The sequence below is a fragment of the Cornus florida genome, unplaced genomic scaffold, assembly GCF_030987335.1.
Source record: "Cornus florida cultivar Cherokee Brave unplaced genomic scaffold, ASM3098733v1 CherokeeBrave_3.0.0_Hap2_Chr11, whole genome shotgun sequence".
NCBI classification, from domain to species: domain Eukaryota; kingdom Viridiplantae; phylum Streptophyta; class Magnoliopsida; order Cornales; family Cornaceae; genus Cornus; species Cornus florida.
The window spans coordinates 70,920,637-70,938,513 of record NW_026775581.1 but is presented as its reverse complement, the minus strand read 5'-3'; the positions used below and the strand labels follow the sequence as shown (position 1 = coordinate 70,938,513).

At 35.9% G+C, this 17,877-nt stretch overlaps 1 protein-coding gene across 1 annotated transcript; it reads right to left on the bottom strand.

Moving 5' to 3' along the window:
* Window positions 1-266: 266 nt before the first annotated feature.
* Window positions 267-9,310, bottom strand: LOC132284817 (chaperonin CPN60-like 2, mitochondrial). Its single transcript, XM_059786946.1, has 17 exons — window positions 9,028-9,310; window positions 8,548-8,679; window positions 7,648-7,807; window positions 5,881-6,056; window positions 5,048-5,143; window positions 4,856-4,960; window positions 4,385-4,471; window positions 4,176-4,265; window positions 3,970-4,050; window positions 3,804-3,872; window positions 3,637-3,714; window positions 2,091-2,186; window positions 1,915-2,014; window positions 1,724-1,827; window positions 1,526-1,631; window positions 1,192-1,270; window positions 267-1,108 (listed from the first exon to the last, which is right to left on the bottom strand). The coding sequence occupies exons 1-17, from the start codon at window positions 9,085-9,087 to the stop codon at window positions 1,003-1,005; spliced, it is 1,725 nt and encodes a 574-aa protein (XP_059642929.1). The 5' UTR covers window positions 9,088-9,310; the 3' UTR covers window positions 267-1,002.
* Window positions 9,311-17,877: the final 8,567 nt, after the last annotated feature.

Below are 17,877 nucleotides of genomic sequence, written 5' to 3'. Positions count from 1 at the left end.
CAAACCTCAAGAAAGATCAGTGTAGTTCATAAAATTTGACCGAACCTAAGAAGAGATCAGTGTAATTTTTCACTATCTTTTTAAAGGGTTTCGAGCTTCTATGGACCTAACCTGACCCATTGATATTTTAATGGCCCAAACTCAGCTGTAAGTCGGTTAAGCTAACGAGCCAATCCTGGGATTTTGTCCCAAGCCCAGGCCCTACTATGAATAACCGGCCGGAGTAGCCCATGAACAGTCAAAAACCAAAATATGCACAGTAAATATTCACCAGAAATTTCCTAAAACAATAGGAAAGTTAGGGCTTTTTTTTTTTTTTTTATTATTATTATTATTTTTATAACAGAGAAAAAAAAGGTCTGGTTTATAACTCTAAAAACAAATCATCATTTGAAGTTTCCAAAAATGTGAAAAGTAGAATGTAATGGCAAATTACAGACCACATATTTTGCCCTTACAACAAGCAATTTAACCTTCTACCCTTGAACCAATATTGACGATTGAAAAAAAATAAAAATAGAAGTCACTGTAATTGCCATCTTCAAATGAAGCTTGTACTGTCATGTTGTTGCACATTAGGATGGAGTATGCCATGCTGGTCTATATGACCAAGATCTTCAATGTGATCATCTATTGATGCAATGGATTCACTTGGTTTACCCCACCCCTTGGATTAAGCACAATTGATTCAAGATTAAGGTTTAAAGATCTACCACCATGCACTATTTAGTCATTTACTGGAAATATTTACATCAAACCAGGTGTAGTACTCAACACTAAACCGGTGTTAACATTACTGTAACATAAATCTCAAGTCTCTTTTCCATAAAGATGGTATGGTGACCATGCTTGCACTTTCACAACTTCTATCAGCTATCTCATAATTTTCTGAATTGTTTCGGTCTCTAAATGAAATTTTTTGCAACTCCCAAAAAAGAATGAAAGCCTGAATTCTCATTCGGCGTCTCAATAATATCATATCCTCAAATTCTGTCACCCAAATCAGTAGCCCATGTCATCCATATTTGGCATTCGATTTGCAAGTGGGTTTACCTCCCCCAGACGATCCACAACAATTGCCTCGGTGGTTGTCAATAGCAACGAGATACTGCCAACAAAGATCAAAGTTTGTTAGGTATATTGAAGGATTGTACATATTCACAAAGTAACATGATATACTATGATTTTCACCTGGCAGCATCTACTAACGCTGTTCTGACAACTTTGAGAGGATCTATTATCCCAGCCTCCACCATGTTAACATACTTACCTGGTAAAGCAAAAGCTACCTTGAGTGCATTAATAACACGAATAATTTGACATGTAGATAAAGTCATTAACATCCAACAAGCATCAATTTTCGAAAAGGAAAAGGAGCCAAAATTGGAACTAACTAAAATGAAGGCAGCAGCAGAATGGGCAATTTCTAATCAAAATTAAGATCAAGACGCTAATTGAAACCTCAGATGAGATTTAAGAAAGCAAATTTCTCCTAAATTTCATTAGTACAATCACAATAACAAACCTTTGGCAGCATCATAACCCAAATTAAGATCATCTTGTTCCAATAGCTTGCCAAGAACCAGGGCACCATCACCACCAGCATTTGAAACAATTGTGAAAGTAGGAGCCTATTAATTAAGAAACTTGCAGTATCATGAAAATGGAACTATAATTAACCACTTGGGAGAATGCTGACAGAGAAATTTGCACTTGATGGAACCTTAAGAGCATTCTCAATAATTTGGACTCCTCTTTTCTGGTCATAATTTGCAGTTCGAAGGCTCTTCAGAACTTTTGTGGCATACAAGAGAGCAACACCACCGCCTATCAGAAAAGTCACTTTGTGATTGTAGTCGTACAGAACCTGAAGAATAATACATGATCAACTTTTAAGAGCACAAAACAACTAACCTGGAACAATGCCCTCCTCCACAGCTGCTCTTGTAGCATTTAGTGCATCTGTAACCCTATCTTTCCTTTCTCCGACTTCTGCCTCACTAGCTCCTCCAACCTGAAAGAAAAAGAATTGCAGTGAAGGACATCAGAGACAATACCTCTCAAAGGATTTAGTAAGGTAAAGAACATACCTTGAAAACCGCAACACCGCCAGATAGCTTTGACAACCGCTCCTGTGCTTTCTCCTTGTCAAACGTGGCAGTAATTTTCTCAATGGCTGCCCTCAGCTGTTCAAACATATGTATATTGTCAATGTACCCCATCTAAAATACCATTTTTCTTCATTTACAGTTATCTCACAAGCCACAACATATATCTAACAGATCTAATTTTAGTTAGTGTAAACATCATCATGGTTGCACTGTACAGTTCACAACCTTTAGTGGAAACCTCACCACGGTTGCATCTTTCAGTTCACAAGATGTGATGACATCTATATTCAATTCAGAATTGATGATCTATTTTGAGTTAGTGTAAACCTCACCATGGTTGCACCTTTCAGTTCACAACATGTGATGACATCTATATTCAATTCAAAATTGATGATCAATACAATGCATCTTCACATGTATATTCAATTCAGAATTGATGATCAATACAGTGTATCTTTGCAAGTCGATGACTTTTATCTCAATTAAATGAAAATAAATTCTTTGTCTAAGTTAACTGCTGAAAATAAAATTTTCCCATTAGAAGAAAGTAAATTTTTTTTTTAATAACTACAGCTAAAACAAAAATTAAATCAAATGCCTTGAAAATTTATGACTTTTCGCAAAGACATAATAATGGTGTAGATTTCATGTTTTCTGTTACAAATAGGTGACAGAACACTCTAAATACATTAATTACATAAGATTATAAAAGGAAGTACCTAAAACAGTTTTGGACATGGTGCACATTCAAGTATACAAGTCCATCTAGAAAATATCTCAAGAAAAGGGACAAAAACTATATGCATATGACAATGCAAAAATGGTAAGCATTTTGGAAAAATCTATGCTGAAATGCATGCATCCTCCAAAATGTAGAAGTGCTTCCTTGCAAGCTTCAAAACAAGACCCAAAAATCATTTACACTTATTCAATTACATTAAACGTAAGATATCTAAATATACATTTTAAGCATAATAATGTATTCTTTTTTTTTTTTTTTAACTCTCCTATTTTAATTTCTGAGTTAGTGAACCCTGAATTTTTTTGTTTACTTTACTAGCATCAATGCAAAACAAATGTCTCGGCTGCAGGCCTTAGTTCTGAAACAAATTTGTACTTGTGCATGTTTGCACAAGCACACGGATGCCCAAACAAGCAGAGAAAATGTCTTTACTGATTCCTACTTGGAAATGTAGACAAATATGAAAAACAACGAAAATATTATTTCACCATCTTAAACAGTTATGCAGTAATAATAATTTAATCAAATAACAGCCTGCATAACCTATATTACAGAGAGGCAATATAAAATATTTTGACTTTCATGTATACAGTTTCAATGTAAATCTACATGCTAATTTTACTTCATATAATAAGTTCAGATGCTTGCAGATCGTACACGTGCAGCTGTGTCAGTAGTGACAATTGCTCAAGTGCAAATAATAATCAAAAGGTAAAAGGGGAGGAAAACGCCAAAAGAAACATAATAAAATCAGCATATATTCTCAATTAAAGCCACCAGCACCTGCTCACATCTTTCTTCAATCATCTTCTTGTCACCAGCCCCATTTAGAATTATAGTGTCATCAAGAGAAACAGTGACCTGCTCCAAAGAAACTCAGATATGTTCCATAGTGGCTCATATAAAGAATAAACTAAATATTATACAAACTCGCATGATCGCATACAAACCTTTTTTGCTGTACCAAGCATATCAATTTGAACTTTGTCAAGACTTAAACCATGTTCTTCATTGAAAACCTACATGTGATTTAGTGAGTATAAACAAAAGAGAGGAAAAACCCAGGTGCAGAAACAAGAAAAAAAAAAAAAAACCAGGTGCAGACACTTGTCTCACCTCTGCTCCAGTAAAAATGGCAAGGTCATCCAAATTGGCTCTTCTGTTATCCCCAAAACCAGGAGCTTTAATGGCACAAACCTACAAGGCAATGCAAAAAAAAAAATGAAAAAAAGAAGAAGCATGAATTACAAAAAGGAACAATAACTTGACAACATTCATTGAAGCAGTGACCCAGGATCTCCAAAACAGAGCCAGTCCATTACCTTAACCCCAGCACGATGCTTGTTGATAATAAGCATCGCTAGTGCATCACCCTCTACATCCTCAGCAACAATTAAGAGTGGGCGATTTTTCTTTTCATAAATGCAAAGCAAGAAAAGAGGTTATTGATGATAAGCTGCTTGATGAGATCAAGAACATGAAAAATCTTTCACTGCCCCAAGTGGAATATAACCCATTCAGAATTGCTTACCGTTATAGCTAGCTCTAATATTCTCACAAGTGAGTTCATGTCTGAAACTTTCTTGTCATGGATAAGGATCAGGGGATTTTCCAGTTCCTGCCTACATGCAAATCAAACAATTTTCAAACTATGTGAGATTGAAAGTTACAATACCGAATAAATAAGAAGAGCTCTATAACAAATGAAAGGGACAATATATATATATTTTTTTGATAAGTAAATGAAAGGGGCAATATATGGGACGATCAAATTAACATATTGGAATTTGGAACATATATTTTTATCAACACCAGCAAATAGGTTAGAACATATGCACATTTAACAGCTCCGTGTTTTATAGATAACAATGTGCTCACAAGAATTAAACTGCAGACTTCAAAGTCACAACCTCATTTTAGCATAGACAGGTTGGATATCCGACATGCAAAGATTAAATTATAAAAATTATCAGCATTTAGAACATTCTAGAGCCATACTTACACATTTCTGGGTCTTCCCATCAGTAATGAAATATGGAGATATATAACCCCTAGCTAGTTTCATCCCCTCCACTACATCCAATTCATTATCCAAAGTGTTTCCGTCCTACATAATCCTTGAGTTAGAATTTGCTTAAGCTTTAAACACTGGTTGACCAATATGTAGCAGCGGTAAAGACAGAAATATGCTCACAGCAACGGTAATGACTCCTTCCTTTCCAACTTTCTCCATTGCCCGTGCTAGAAGTTCCCCAATCTCACGCTCACCATTAGCAGAAATAGTGGCCACCTAACTCAGAGGAAATATATAAGAAATGTACAGAAGCAAATTATTAAGCACAGGTGTAAATAAAGTAGCGGCGTTTAATTAAGCAAGTTTGATTAGCAAATGTGCACTAGAACCCAGAATCATAAAAGTGATCATATTCATTCATTTAAGTTTGTTATTCAAATCTATAAAATGGTTCTTGAAACACTCAATGCTCTCACCCTTGTTCACTAACATTTTTTAAAAGGAAAAAAAACATACATATATGCAACATAAGTTAATTTTACTTTTCTAAAACAAAGCAGTTCCTACTTGCTTTCACTTTTAAGTGGAATATGGGATTTTGCTCACAAGGGCAAGAGATGCCAGCCAATGCACCCCTACCCTTCACAATATCTCTGCTAAAGATCTCTTATTCTATCATGTTTCTCTATCTACTTCCAACTTCATTTTCTTTCCTCTCTGTATCTTAAGTCCCTTGTTATTATCCATGTAACATGAACAAAAATCATCCTGAGTTCCAAACACACCTTTTGATCAGCCAACATTCAACAAAGCAAATTTGAGGAGAAACCGAAAACAGTAAACAATATATTTCCCAACATTTTGAATGACTAACTTATTTGATGTTAAAATGTATCAACTTTGTACTGCTCCAAACATGAGAGCATTGTATAGATATTTCCTAAATGTATTATTCCTTACTAAATGCAACAACAATAAGAAGGCAATCATTTGTTTGTTTGTAATCCCATTACCTGCGTAATTTCTTTGGGTGTGCTTATCATCTTTGCTCTGCTCTTCAAGTCAGCTATAACAGCATCAACTGCCATGTTAATACCACTTCGCAAATCCATCACATTTACACCAGCAGCTACTGACATGCAACCTTCAGTGAATATTGCCTGAGTCAAGACTGTGGCACAAGTGGTACCTGCAACCAGATAATACATCTCTTCTGTCATAAAATCTTGCTAAATGATGCAACGGAAATAGCACTAATAAAATGGCTTTTTTATTTCGACAGACATTGTTTCATGATAAATATATCAAATCCAAGCAAAAAAATAATGCTCAATTCAACTGAATTGATGGAAGAATCACCAGAAGATCATTTGAGGAAGAAAAGTAATATCAAATATTTATACCACCAATATCTTCTAGTCTTGCATATATGATGACGCTGCAACAAAAGCTCCCCTTTTCATGTATATTTTGGGTAATAACTTATATGAGGATTCTTGAGTGAAATGCAATTGTCAAATTCGATTCCTCAATGGAAAAAATGTTTGAGGATCCAAGGATTTATCCTTATATAGACTCACATGAACTAACAAAACCATCACAAACAATGAAACAGAGACATATTCAAATAAAATGAAGTGATATCATTGATAGACAAAATGCTACACGAGATTTTAAATAAGATGTAGTGCATGAAAATGAGTGCCTTCTAACCTTCAATTTTATGCATTATGCAATAATTATTCATAACATTGGTGAATAAAATTTCGTTTATTTGGATAACAAGTAGTCGCGATTTTGAAACTACTTCAAAAGAGCAAGACTAAATAGTAGATTTTTCTTAAATAGTTCTCTTTTTTGTGTAATGCATAGCCAACATAGAAAAATAAAATCTAACATATAATAAATGTTGTCAATGACTATAAAGGCATATGAACATTAAGGTAGGGTGTTAGGACCCGCCTCGCACTATGTAGATACGGTCCGTTTTGCGCTACACAAGCGCTCGCGGTTTTCAAAATGCATCTACACAGGTTGAAGGGATCCCTCCTTATAAGTGCCAGGAACGTCTCCCCCCAAGTGACGTGGGACGTCACATAGTGATAATGTGCCCGTAATGATAGTGGCAAAAGGGAAAAAGCCAAATTTCTGATTTTTAATGGAACTATTCCCTCTCTTACTCTATAGCTTCTTCCCCCTGCCCGCCCACCCCACAAAAAGCATTGTAAAGGTACATGCTAGAGAAAACGATATTACATTTTAGACATATCGAAAGAGCATTTGTGGGTTCAATTAGTGGCAATGCCTGTGGTTTGGTTGCATATACGAATGGTAGCAAAGCATGGCAAGAAGAGATGATGCAAGGTAATGATGAATGTGGTAGTATTTAAGGCAGAGCCTGTCTTGATGGCAGCAATGACAGTATTAGTGTTGGTGATGTTGTTGATGATTGTGAATGAAGATAGATGGAGGTGGTGATAGAGTGGACATGCAGGCATGCAGGTGACGGCACTAATAGTCAGCTTGTGCTGCAAGGTGAAAAAGAATTCTGCTCTAAAGGAATATTTTTCTCTTACAGTGAAGCATTGCTGTTCTTTATAAAAATAATTCAAAAATCAAAAATCAAAGTACACAAGCCAAGTGAACATTTTTAGCTACTTTCCTTAACTTCTAAAGCAAACAAATATATATGAGATGTTGTGTAAATGGATCTTTCTATAAATGAAGGGAGGCTCAGGTATGTTTGGACAAAAAAAATATAGAAATAAATAAGAAATTACCATCTCCTGCAGCATTATTAGTAGCATTCGCAACTTGCTTTACAAGATCAGCACCAACATTTTTAGCTTTTTCATTGAAATTGATGCTTTTGGCTACAGTGACACCATCTTTTGTTACCTTAGGATCCCCATGGCTTTTCTCAATAATCACATTACGACCCTGAATTAATCAGTGAAAGAAGAAGTGACAATTAGTTGGGAGCTATATTCATTCTGCTTTATGGGACCATTGTGCTGCTTAGAGATTACGATTTGTAAGCCTAGAATAAGGAATTAGGTGACTGATTTAAACATAACAAAAGGGTTAATTTTCAAAGATCATCTTTTGTGACCTTAGGATCCCCATGGCTTTTCTCAATAATCACATTACGAACCTGTATTAATCAATGAAAGAAGAAGTGTCAATTAGTTGGGAGCTATATTCATTCTGCTTTATGGGACCATTGTGCTACTTAGAGATTACGATTTGTAAACCTAGAATGAGGAATTAGGTGACTGATTTAAACATAACAAAAGGTTTAATTTTCAAAGATCAATAGAGAATTCTTGCATTATTCTACATCTTTCGGATTCTCCGCTTACTTCCGAAGAAAAGAAATGAAAAATAAGAAAGCTTGAAATCCTATTCAGTCCCTCCAGTCCTGACCAATTAATAAGAGACCAAACTTACATTTCTTCTCTGACAAGACTTACAGGTTAAAAGAAAAGGCACCGGTAACTATTGTCTATGATTCAATCTACAAAACTAAATATGAAGGAAGATCAACAAATTCTTAAAACATTGTCCACTAACGATTAGCTAAAGAGTTCCTTCCAATGATGTCCTTTTATTTATATATATCTCACCATAGTTTAAAAGAAGCAAACAGAAAGGAAATCAAGAAGATAAATTTTAATCACCTTGGGACCCATTGTAACCTTAACAGCCTCGGCAAGCTCGTTAACACCACTTAGCATGGCTGCACGAGCCCCACTCCCAAAAATGATATCCTTTGCAGCATAATCTCTGCTACATATAACCCTACTGCATAACTTTCCAATCCAAAGAGTCAACAAAGCAAACAGATCAAAATCAATTCATGCCCATCAAAAGCGAAAGCAAGATTTTAAAAAATAGATGCATTTCGCATTAATTTGTTCAATCTAAACAAGATAGTCTCGATCAACACTAAAAGTGCCAAATTGAAAATTTAATGTTGCAGTTGAATTGTTTGTAGTATAATACAATCTGTTCGGTTGAGCAGAAAATGAAGGGACGAAAAGAGAGAACAATAATTCTAATTCCTCAATTTTTTTCCAGCAAACCAAAAAGAAAAATGTAAATATAAGAAATGAAGTGAACTGCTGAAATGTATTGTTAATGGAGATCGAAGGCTTTACCAGTTTCCTGGAAGTAGGGGACCTGAACGATGAAGCTAAGGAAGCAGCGACTCGGTACATGGCCGTAACAGTGAGAGAGAGAGAGAGGAGGAGGAGGCTTTACTGCTTTGAAGCAGAGTCGGAGTTGGCTAGGGTTTAAGGCTAAAACCTTCGGACCCGGTTATGAACAGATTCCACTCTCTCTCTCCTTGAGTTATTTAACTTATTTCTCACAATTTTGATTGAATTTAGTTTTCTTTTTCTTTATTTCTATTTTGTTATTTTTTTATTATTATTATTATTATTATTATTATTTTGCAATATGTCACACACACAGAGTCACACACTACCCCTTTAGTTCTCGAAAAACCATTTTGAGAACTTTTTTTTTTTTTTTTTTTTTCCTCCTGCTTTTTTATAACATTTTCAAATGAGAAAAAATTATCACACTTTACCCGGTTTAGGTAGGTTTTCTCTATTAATTCAAAATTTACATTGATCTCTCATGTTAAATATTTTGGGTGAGATTCTTGAGAATGAGCGTGATTCTATCTTATTTTAGTTAAAAATCGGAATTAAATTGAAAAGATAAAAGCAAGTCACATATTTTAAAATGTTAATTTTATTGACATAAGCAAATTTATCATTTGTACGATGTCAAATTAACCTGCCCTGTCCTTATTGAAACGGGTTTGGGATATTCCTAATCGGATTAGGGGTGATTTGGGAAAAGAATGTAAAACCTGTAAAGTTCTGAATCCACCCCGATTAATAATAAATATTATTTTATTAGCTATAATGTTTATTTATTTTTATTTATTATGATAATGTTAAATTTTAAACATATTTTTGTTATTATGTTTGTTAAATATTTGACTTATACTAAACAAATTTTTACAAATTATCTTCAATTTGTTCAAGTTTTAATTTTTATTCTTAAAAATATATGTTACTGCTATTTAATAAAAATCATAAATAATATTAAAATATTATAATTATAAATATTAGTAAATTATTATTATGATTATATTTATTCCCATTATTATGTCATTTTAATACTATATTGATGGTATAAAACTTTACAAGTTGTAAGCTTATAAAAAGAGTTTTCAACCAATTCTTTGTGCGTGCCTTTTTAGATAAATATATTTGGGTGATATGGGAGTAAGGCTATGAGGCCATTGCGATAGTATTTTATGGCAATTTTGAAGGCAATATTAGTACAACATTGTCTCTCTTTGGGCGTGTTTGAAAAAGACAACGTGGATTGTATTTTGGAGCCGTATTGGATTGTTATTATCTACAAGTAAGAAGGTCATAAGACTTTAACACAATGTTTGCATGTCTCTCATTATCCAAGTAAGTTCTTTATTTTTAGTTTATTATTATTGTTTTTCTTAATTATTATTATAGTTAATATTATATTGTTATATTATTAAGTAATTGACTTTGTTGAAATTCTAAATTTATTGTTATATCCATATTGTTAAATAGATACAATATTTATTTTAATAAATACTGAAATATTGTTATGTTTTCATATTGAAATATTATTCGTTGATGCGTTGTTCACTATTTTGTTTTGAATTGTTGTATAATTGAATTGTATTGTTTTTAGTGTTTTATAAATTATATAAAAATTCTCCAACAACACATTATATCATGACGCCCCAAACCATCATGATTCTAATGCGGAGCACCCCGAATTGGATTTGTACAAAAAAAAAAAAAAAAATTATTTGGGAAAGGGGTGCCCCGTCCATAACCCATCCCTAATCATTTGACATAACATAAAAGTAATACTAAGAGCAAAGTGGGTGAATGAGTCTTGTTTCTTGTCAACAAAGTCCATGAAATTCAGGATCATTTATTTCTTTCATTATTTTAATCATTATTATTGTTTTCCTAACATTGAATGGGCTTAATTTTATAGCTAACATAGTGATAAATTCATTATTTCTAATTGACCAAATTTTAGACTCATCTTAATTACACTAGAGTGTGTGTGTCGTAGTTTAACCCTTGCAAAGATGTTCCAAAACCTTCGAAGCTTCTTCTAAGCTATGGTGATATCCATTTGGACTCAGTCAGGTTGAAGTTCCATGGAAACCTCAAAGTCAAAGAAGTGTAGATTATAAAGCTTTCAATCTTTTCCCAACTACTAATACTCAATCAGATCGTATTAGGTTTTTAACGAAAATTTTCTTCAATAAGAACTTAAATACTCCGTATTTATTTAAGTAGGCCCATAACCTTCAAGAATGTTTTTTTTTTTTTTTTTTCGTCTCTCTCTCTTTCCTTTTATGGTAAGTAAATTAAATTACAAATATTTTCGAAAATTGTCATACCACAAAATAACTGTACCATTTTAAAGGTAATTAACTTTGGCTAGATATTGATCCTCTAAAAAAAGAAAATGCAAAAGTGCTAAAAAAATCTCTCTGAATTATCAAGAAAGTGAAAAATAATCCTCTAGACAATATCGGTATCGGTTGATTCACATGCTTGTGTATTTTTAATAAATACCCAAATTACCCTTTTTGAGGATTCTCCGGGGGGTTATTTTTCACTTTGTTATTTTTCACTGTTTTCTTTTTTGTTATTATTATTTTTTTTAATCTGTTATACCACATTCATGGATGTTTTTTTTTTTTGTTATTTTTTTAAAATCTATTACACCACATTCACTGGATTTTTTTTTGTTACTCCGTTATACCACATTCATGGGAAATTTGTTTTTTGTTATTATTATTTTTTTTTTATCCGTTATATACCACATTCATTGGAAATTTGATTTTTTTTGTTATTATTGATAAGGAAAAATAACCCTAGCCTATCTTGACTTAACGAAAAAGGTAATTAAATATTGACTGGCCACCAAATTTCTTCAACTCTCAGGCGATAATATCTCGTTATCAAGGATAACCATTTCTACTAGATAAGAATGATGACAAATCGTATCAAGGATGCCATCCTTGTTTTGCAAGAAACGGTGTCGTACTAGACCGCGGCGAATTTTCAACCTCAACAGTTGGCGCCGTCTGTGGGAACGACGATTCCCTTGAATCGATTTATTACTCGTTGGGTATAGACGTTTGCGGTCCGGTATGGTTACCGAAGGAACACCGTCGCAGGGATCTGGTCAAAGGGAAGAGTCGGGTGGAAACCTAGACGTCCCAAATGACCAGACGCGGTTTGCAGCGTTGGAACTGCAAGTCCAAACTTTGAATCAGGGTATGGACCAGTTGATCCAACAAAATGTAGCACTCCTGCAACACCTTGTTCCACCGGTTCAACAGAGCTTGCCACTCCAAGACCTCTCGAATCCAAACAGGGGTAATGGGAATTTGGAAGAGCACGATACTCATCCTCCCCGACATGAGACCGAAGTTGAACAAAGCCAGGTGGGAAACCGACATAGAGAGGTGATCCACCCCTCTCTTCCACGGAGTTCCCAACCCCATGAAGACACGACTGTCATTGAAAAAACCGAGGAGATTTCCCACGTTGACCTAAAGATGCAAGATCTCAAGGCAAAGATGGAGCGTGTGATGCAGGCCATGAAGGGAAAAGGCATTGCAGCCATAGATGGTTTGGTGCAGAAGACCAATTTGTCATTCAGCCTCTCGGTTATGAAATGCCCTTTGCCAAGCAAATTTAGAATGCCCACAATTGAGAGTTTCAAAGGAACTAAAGATCCCCTTGACCACTTGGAGACTTTTCAGGCGCTTGTGTACCTGCACGCGATGCCGGATGAGATCATGTGCAGGGCTTTCCCAACGACTCTCAAAGGATCAACACGGGTATGGTTCAACAAACTAAAGCCAGGAACCATCGAAACCTTTGAAGAATTAAGTAAGGGCTTTGTGGACCATTTCATTGCTGGCCAAAGGCATAGAAGGCCGGCTACCCACCTCCTTACTGTGAAGCAACAGAAGGGAGAGTCACTGTGAGATTACATTAGTCGTTTTAACACAGAGATGTTACAGGTGGAGGAAGCGGATGACAAGGTGGCCCTAGCCGCCTTCATGGGAGGACTCCAAACCTCAAGATTCCTCTTCTCTTTATCAGTGAAACCTCCTACCAGCATGGCCGAGTTATTGGTTCGAGCTAAAAGACATATGAATGTTGAAGATGCAATGGTTACAAGAAAGGGAAAAGAAGGGGAGGATAAGAAGTCAGACAAGAAAAGACCGGCCCTGACAATCAGAGATGAAAAGGAAACTAAGTATAAAAAACCCAAGGTCAACCAGAGTGAAAGGGCATCTCGCTATAAGAACGCGGAGAGGTATACAAATTACACTCCTTTAAATATGCCGATAGATCAAGTTTTCCTGCAGATCCAGGAAGAGCCATATCTGAAGTGGCCACCGAAGTTGAAGTCAAATATGGCAAGGAGAACTCGTGATAAGTATTGCAGGTTCCATAAAGACCATGGGCACGCTACAGAGGATTGCTTCGACCTTAAGGATCAGATTGAGACTCTAATCCGAAGGGGGCACATGCGAAAGTTTATTGTGGGGAATGACAGAACCGACATTAATCCACTAAGAGCAGGCCGAGACAACCACCCTCCTGATCAACAACCAATATGAGAGATCAGGGTCATAGCCGGGGGGTGTGCAGGAGGTGGAGAATCGAGCTCAGCCCGTAAGGCTTATGCCAGGAGAATGCGAAACTCATCTGAGGTGTGCGAAGTAGGAGTACAGATTCAACATCAAAAGATGCCTCGTTTAGGTGATCCAGTTATTACATTCTCAGATGAAGACATGAAGGATGTGCAGCAACCTCATGACGACCCTCTTGTCGTCACCATGATGATCGCTAACTATAATACTCGGCGAATCTTGGTAGATAATGGAAGTTCAGCTGATATCATTTTTCTTGATGCATTCAGCAAGATGAAGATTGGTAAGGAGAAACTCAGACCTACTAGATCACCATTGGTGGGATTCACGGGAGACAAGGTGTGACACCCCCAGATTTCCGAATGTGGTTGGCCAGGCCCACGCCCGAATACCCGAGGATATCAAAACAAATTGATAATAAACGAACACAGAGTACAATTTAAGATAAATAAGAATAAATAAAATATGCTGAATAAAAAACTAAAATGATAATCCATTGAATAAAACCTCGAAATAAACTTTCATTAATAAATAACTTTTATGGTACAACTGATCCTCCATATACAACTCGGGAATCCATCTAGTGGACCCCTATTCAAATTCCAATTGTATTCAAAAGAACTGGAAATAAAACTCAATTCTACCACATGAAATACAATCCTATGCCTTCGGTGGAGTGAATGACTTTATCTGCTCAGCACGATCAAACTCTACAGTTTGGACTGACGAACACCTGAAAAATATAATAGAAGGGTGGGTCAGGCCCACGAGCAAGTTCTAATCTAACTACAATCCATACAGTGACCCGATACGCAGATACACCATAGATACCTCACAATAGCTAGAGTAGTCCATATATGTATATAGTACACACTATAGGACGCTCGCTAGTCCAGTAGGTCTGTCTCAGCCTGAATAGAAGGCATCATGCAAATATGCACCCTAAGGTGGGCATGAGTACCTAGACCTACCAGGGAACAACACCTATGTCCAGTTATCCATCCTAGGCGATATACGCCCCCTAACCATGGTCCTAAGACTCAACCTCATACCATGGCCCATATAATAAATATATAAAGTCCGTACTTCTAAAATAAAATATCATCCACCTGTATAGTGGTCTAATATATGTATAACAAATCCATCCTGAAACCATGGTAGGTCATTCAATTTATTTGATAGACATGACATAAATAAGTGATGGACTTAACCTTTATGATTAATCCATACCTTAATCCAATTTGGGTAGGACTTAGTGTTTTGAGCTAATCCATTCCCAATATAGGTAGGTCTTAGTGTTTTGAACTAAGCCATCCCTAATATGACACCGTCCCATACCGGTTCATATACATCCATTTAAGTAGGACTTAACCTTTGTATGGTTAATCCAACTCATTCCAAATTAGGTAGGATTAGTGTTTTAACTAATCCATACCTAGTATGTCACCGTCCCATACCGGTACATATAATCATCCATATCCATGTAAATTACCACACATATATAATAAGCAAGTAATTTAAATCCAAAACCAAAGCCAAGTAATTGCAGCATCGTTTATACAATATTATAGCAATTTCAGTTCAAAACCCTAATCCAGTTGATTACAGAATAATATATAAGATTTCACAATTGGCATCCAAACCAAGTAAATTACAACACCTAAATTAAAGTTTAGCAATTTACAGTCCAAACCAATATCTAAACCATTGTAAGAAACTGTTTAAAGTTTCAGTAATCTAAATCCAAACAGTTAACCATATAGTTGCAGGAGATGATTTAATAAATCAACAACTAACATCCAGAGCATGCATAGATCACATCTAACACACCAATGACCCTATAATATATTAAATCCCACTGGAATGCCTAAAAATAAGCTTAAGCATTTAAAACTTCATCCATCCACTAACCGTATACAATTGTACATAAGTGTTATATAGTTTGATCCGTTAATTTAGAATTAACCTTAAATCAATTTAGGGTCTTAATAACACCCAAAATTAACTATTTAATCCCCCCCGTGAAGTCTCATTAAATTTCTAAAATTTAATCAAGCCATTTAGTTCCTTTCTCTGTTAGTAGCATACACCGTTGTATATTTTTACACTGCTTCATCCTTTGTCTTAGAGACTTAAACCATACAACAATAAGTTTAATAACACTTAAAATTAACTACTTAGATCCTCTGTTAAGTCCCTACAGTTCATTAGCATCACTCAGAAGCTCAAACAGTGCTCAAAATACCAAACAGAGCCCTAGAAAACACTTTCTGGACGTAAAACAAATTGGAGCCGGCTCTTGGAATGGAAGAGCCGGCTCTTCCCCTATTGGAGCCGGCTCCAATTCCCTAGGAGCCGGCTCTTGCTGAAGGGGAGCCAGCTCTTGACTTTCTAGAGCCGGCTCTCTCCCTTTTGAAAGCCTCCAGTTCATCTCTGCTCCGTTTCCGTCAATCTGCTCCTTCTCCGATCGATTCCTACCCCTTCTGTTCTTCCTTGAAACTAATTTAATGGTCTAATATTTATACCACATCATCCCAATACTTAGTGTACAACAGTGAGTATCACAACAACAATTAAAGCCATAACAGTTTCATGCTTTAAAACCAACAACTAAGAACAGAGATACGAGGAAACTTTCAGACATGTTGTAAACATATACAGACGACTAATTTGGCATATGATAGGCATGAAAAACTTAATTAATATTTAATTAACACCCTAGATACCATCTAAGAGTGCACAGAACACAGGCCAAGGGGAGAGAGACAGAATAGAACTTGCCTATGTAACTTTAGTTTGCCGTCCTCTGTCCAGACTTTCCGGTGACCTCTTGACTATCATCCACTCCATTGTTGCCCTAGGTTCAACCCATGAGCAGCATCCCTTCCTCCTCTCCTTGGTTCAGCCTTAATTCTTGGCCAAAACCCTCGTCTCCTCCTCTGTTTTCCTCACCATCTCTCTCTGTTCCCTCTCTGTTCTCTCTCCATTATATTGTACGTGTATAAGGTTTCCACCCTTTGAAGACCATAGCAGTATATATATATATATAAGCCCCAAGAAACCCTAAACCCAAATCCTAATCCACGATGGAAAACTTAATTCTAGTCGGCGTGAGATGTACCAAACTCAAACCCTAATTAACATTACAATTAAATACAAAATTTAAATTTAAATCAAATGGAAACAAAAAAAAATAAAACAATTAAGCACCTAGCCACATAAATACCAAAAATAATTAAAATAGATAATGAAAACAATAAAATAAATATTAAAATTCCAATTATAACCCTTACAAAATCAGGGGTATTACACAAGGTTTATCCTCTAGGAGCGATCATCCTTCCTGTTACTGTAGGAACCAGCCCAAAACAAGTCACTGTCATGGTAGACTTCCTGGTGGTGGATTGTCCATCTGCTTATAATGTCATCCTAGGAAGAGCTACCTTAAATTCGATGAGGGCCATCACTTTGACTTATCACCTATTAATGCGTTTCCCTACGGAGCATGGCGTAGGCGAACTAAGAGGAGATCAGTCCATTGCCAGAGAATGCTATGTTGCCTCTCTCAAAGAAAAGAGGTAGCAGGAGGCTTTGATTGTCGATGAAGTTGAAGAGAAGGAGTAAAACCGGGCTAAGCCAATCGAGGACTTGGTGGAGATATGCTTGAATGACACTGATGTAACAAAAAAGGTGAGGATAGGGTCTCTGCTCCCCTCAAATTTCACAAATATTCTTATATAGTTCCTCAGACAGAATCAAGATGTATTCTCTTGGTCACATGAAGACATGCCCGGTATTAATCCAACTATGATTGAGCATCGATTAAACACAGATCCTACATTCAAACCTATCAGGCAAAAACGAAGAACATTTGCTGCGGAAAGGAATATGGCTATATTAGAAGAGGTGAATAAGCTTATGAAAGCTGATTTCATCCAAGAGGTTCATTATCCCGACTGGTTGCCCAATGTTGTTTTGGTAAAAAAAGGCCAATGGAAAATGGAGGTTGTGCGTAGACTTTACCGATTTAAATAAAGCGTGCCCCAAAGACAGTTTCCCTCTACCAAGAATTGATATGTTGGTAGAAGGGACAACTGAACATAAGTTGCTCAGTTTTATGGATGCATACTCGGGGTATAACCAAATCTCAATGCACACACCAGACAGAGAAAAGACCTCTTTCATCACGGACAGAGGTTTATATTGTTATAAGGTGATGCCTTTTGGGCTAAAAAATGATGGT

Bases quoted from the DNA above. Each gene is read 5' to 3' on its own strand.
- LOC132284817 (XM_059786946.1), bottom strand. From the start codon at position 9,087: ATGTACCGAGTCGCTGCTTCCTTAGCTTCATCGTTCAGGTCCCCTACT. The intron at 4,961-5,047 runs GTGAGCATATTT...AGGATTATGTAG, and splicing joins AAGGAGTCATTACCGTTGCT to GACGGAAACACTTTGGATAA. The intron at 2,187-3,636 runs GTGCTGGTGGCT...ATGTTTGAACAG, and splicing joins TTGAAGAAAGATGTGAGCAG to CTGAGGGCAGCCATTGAGAA.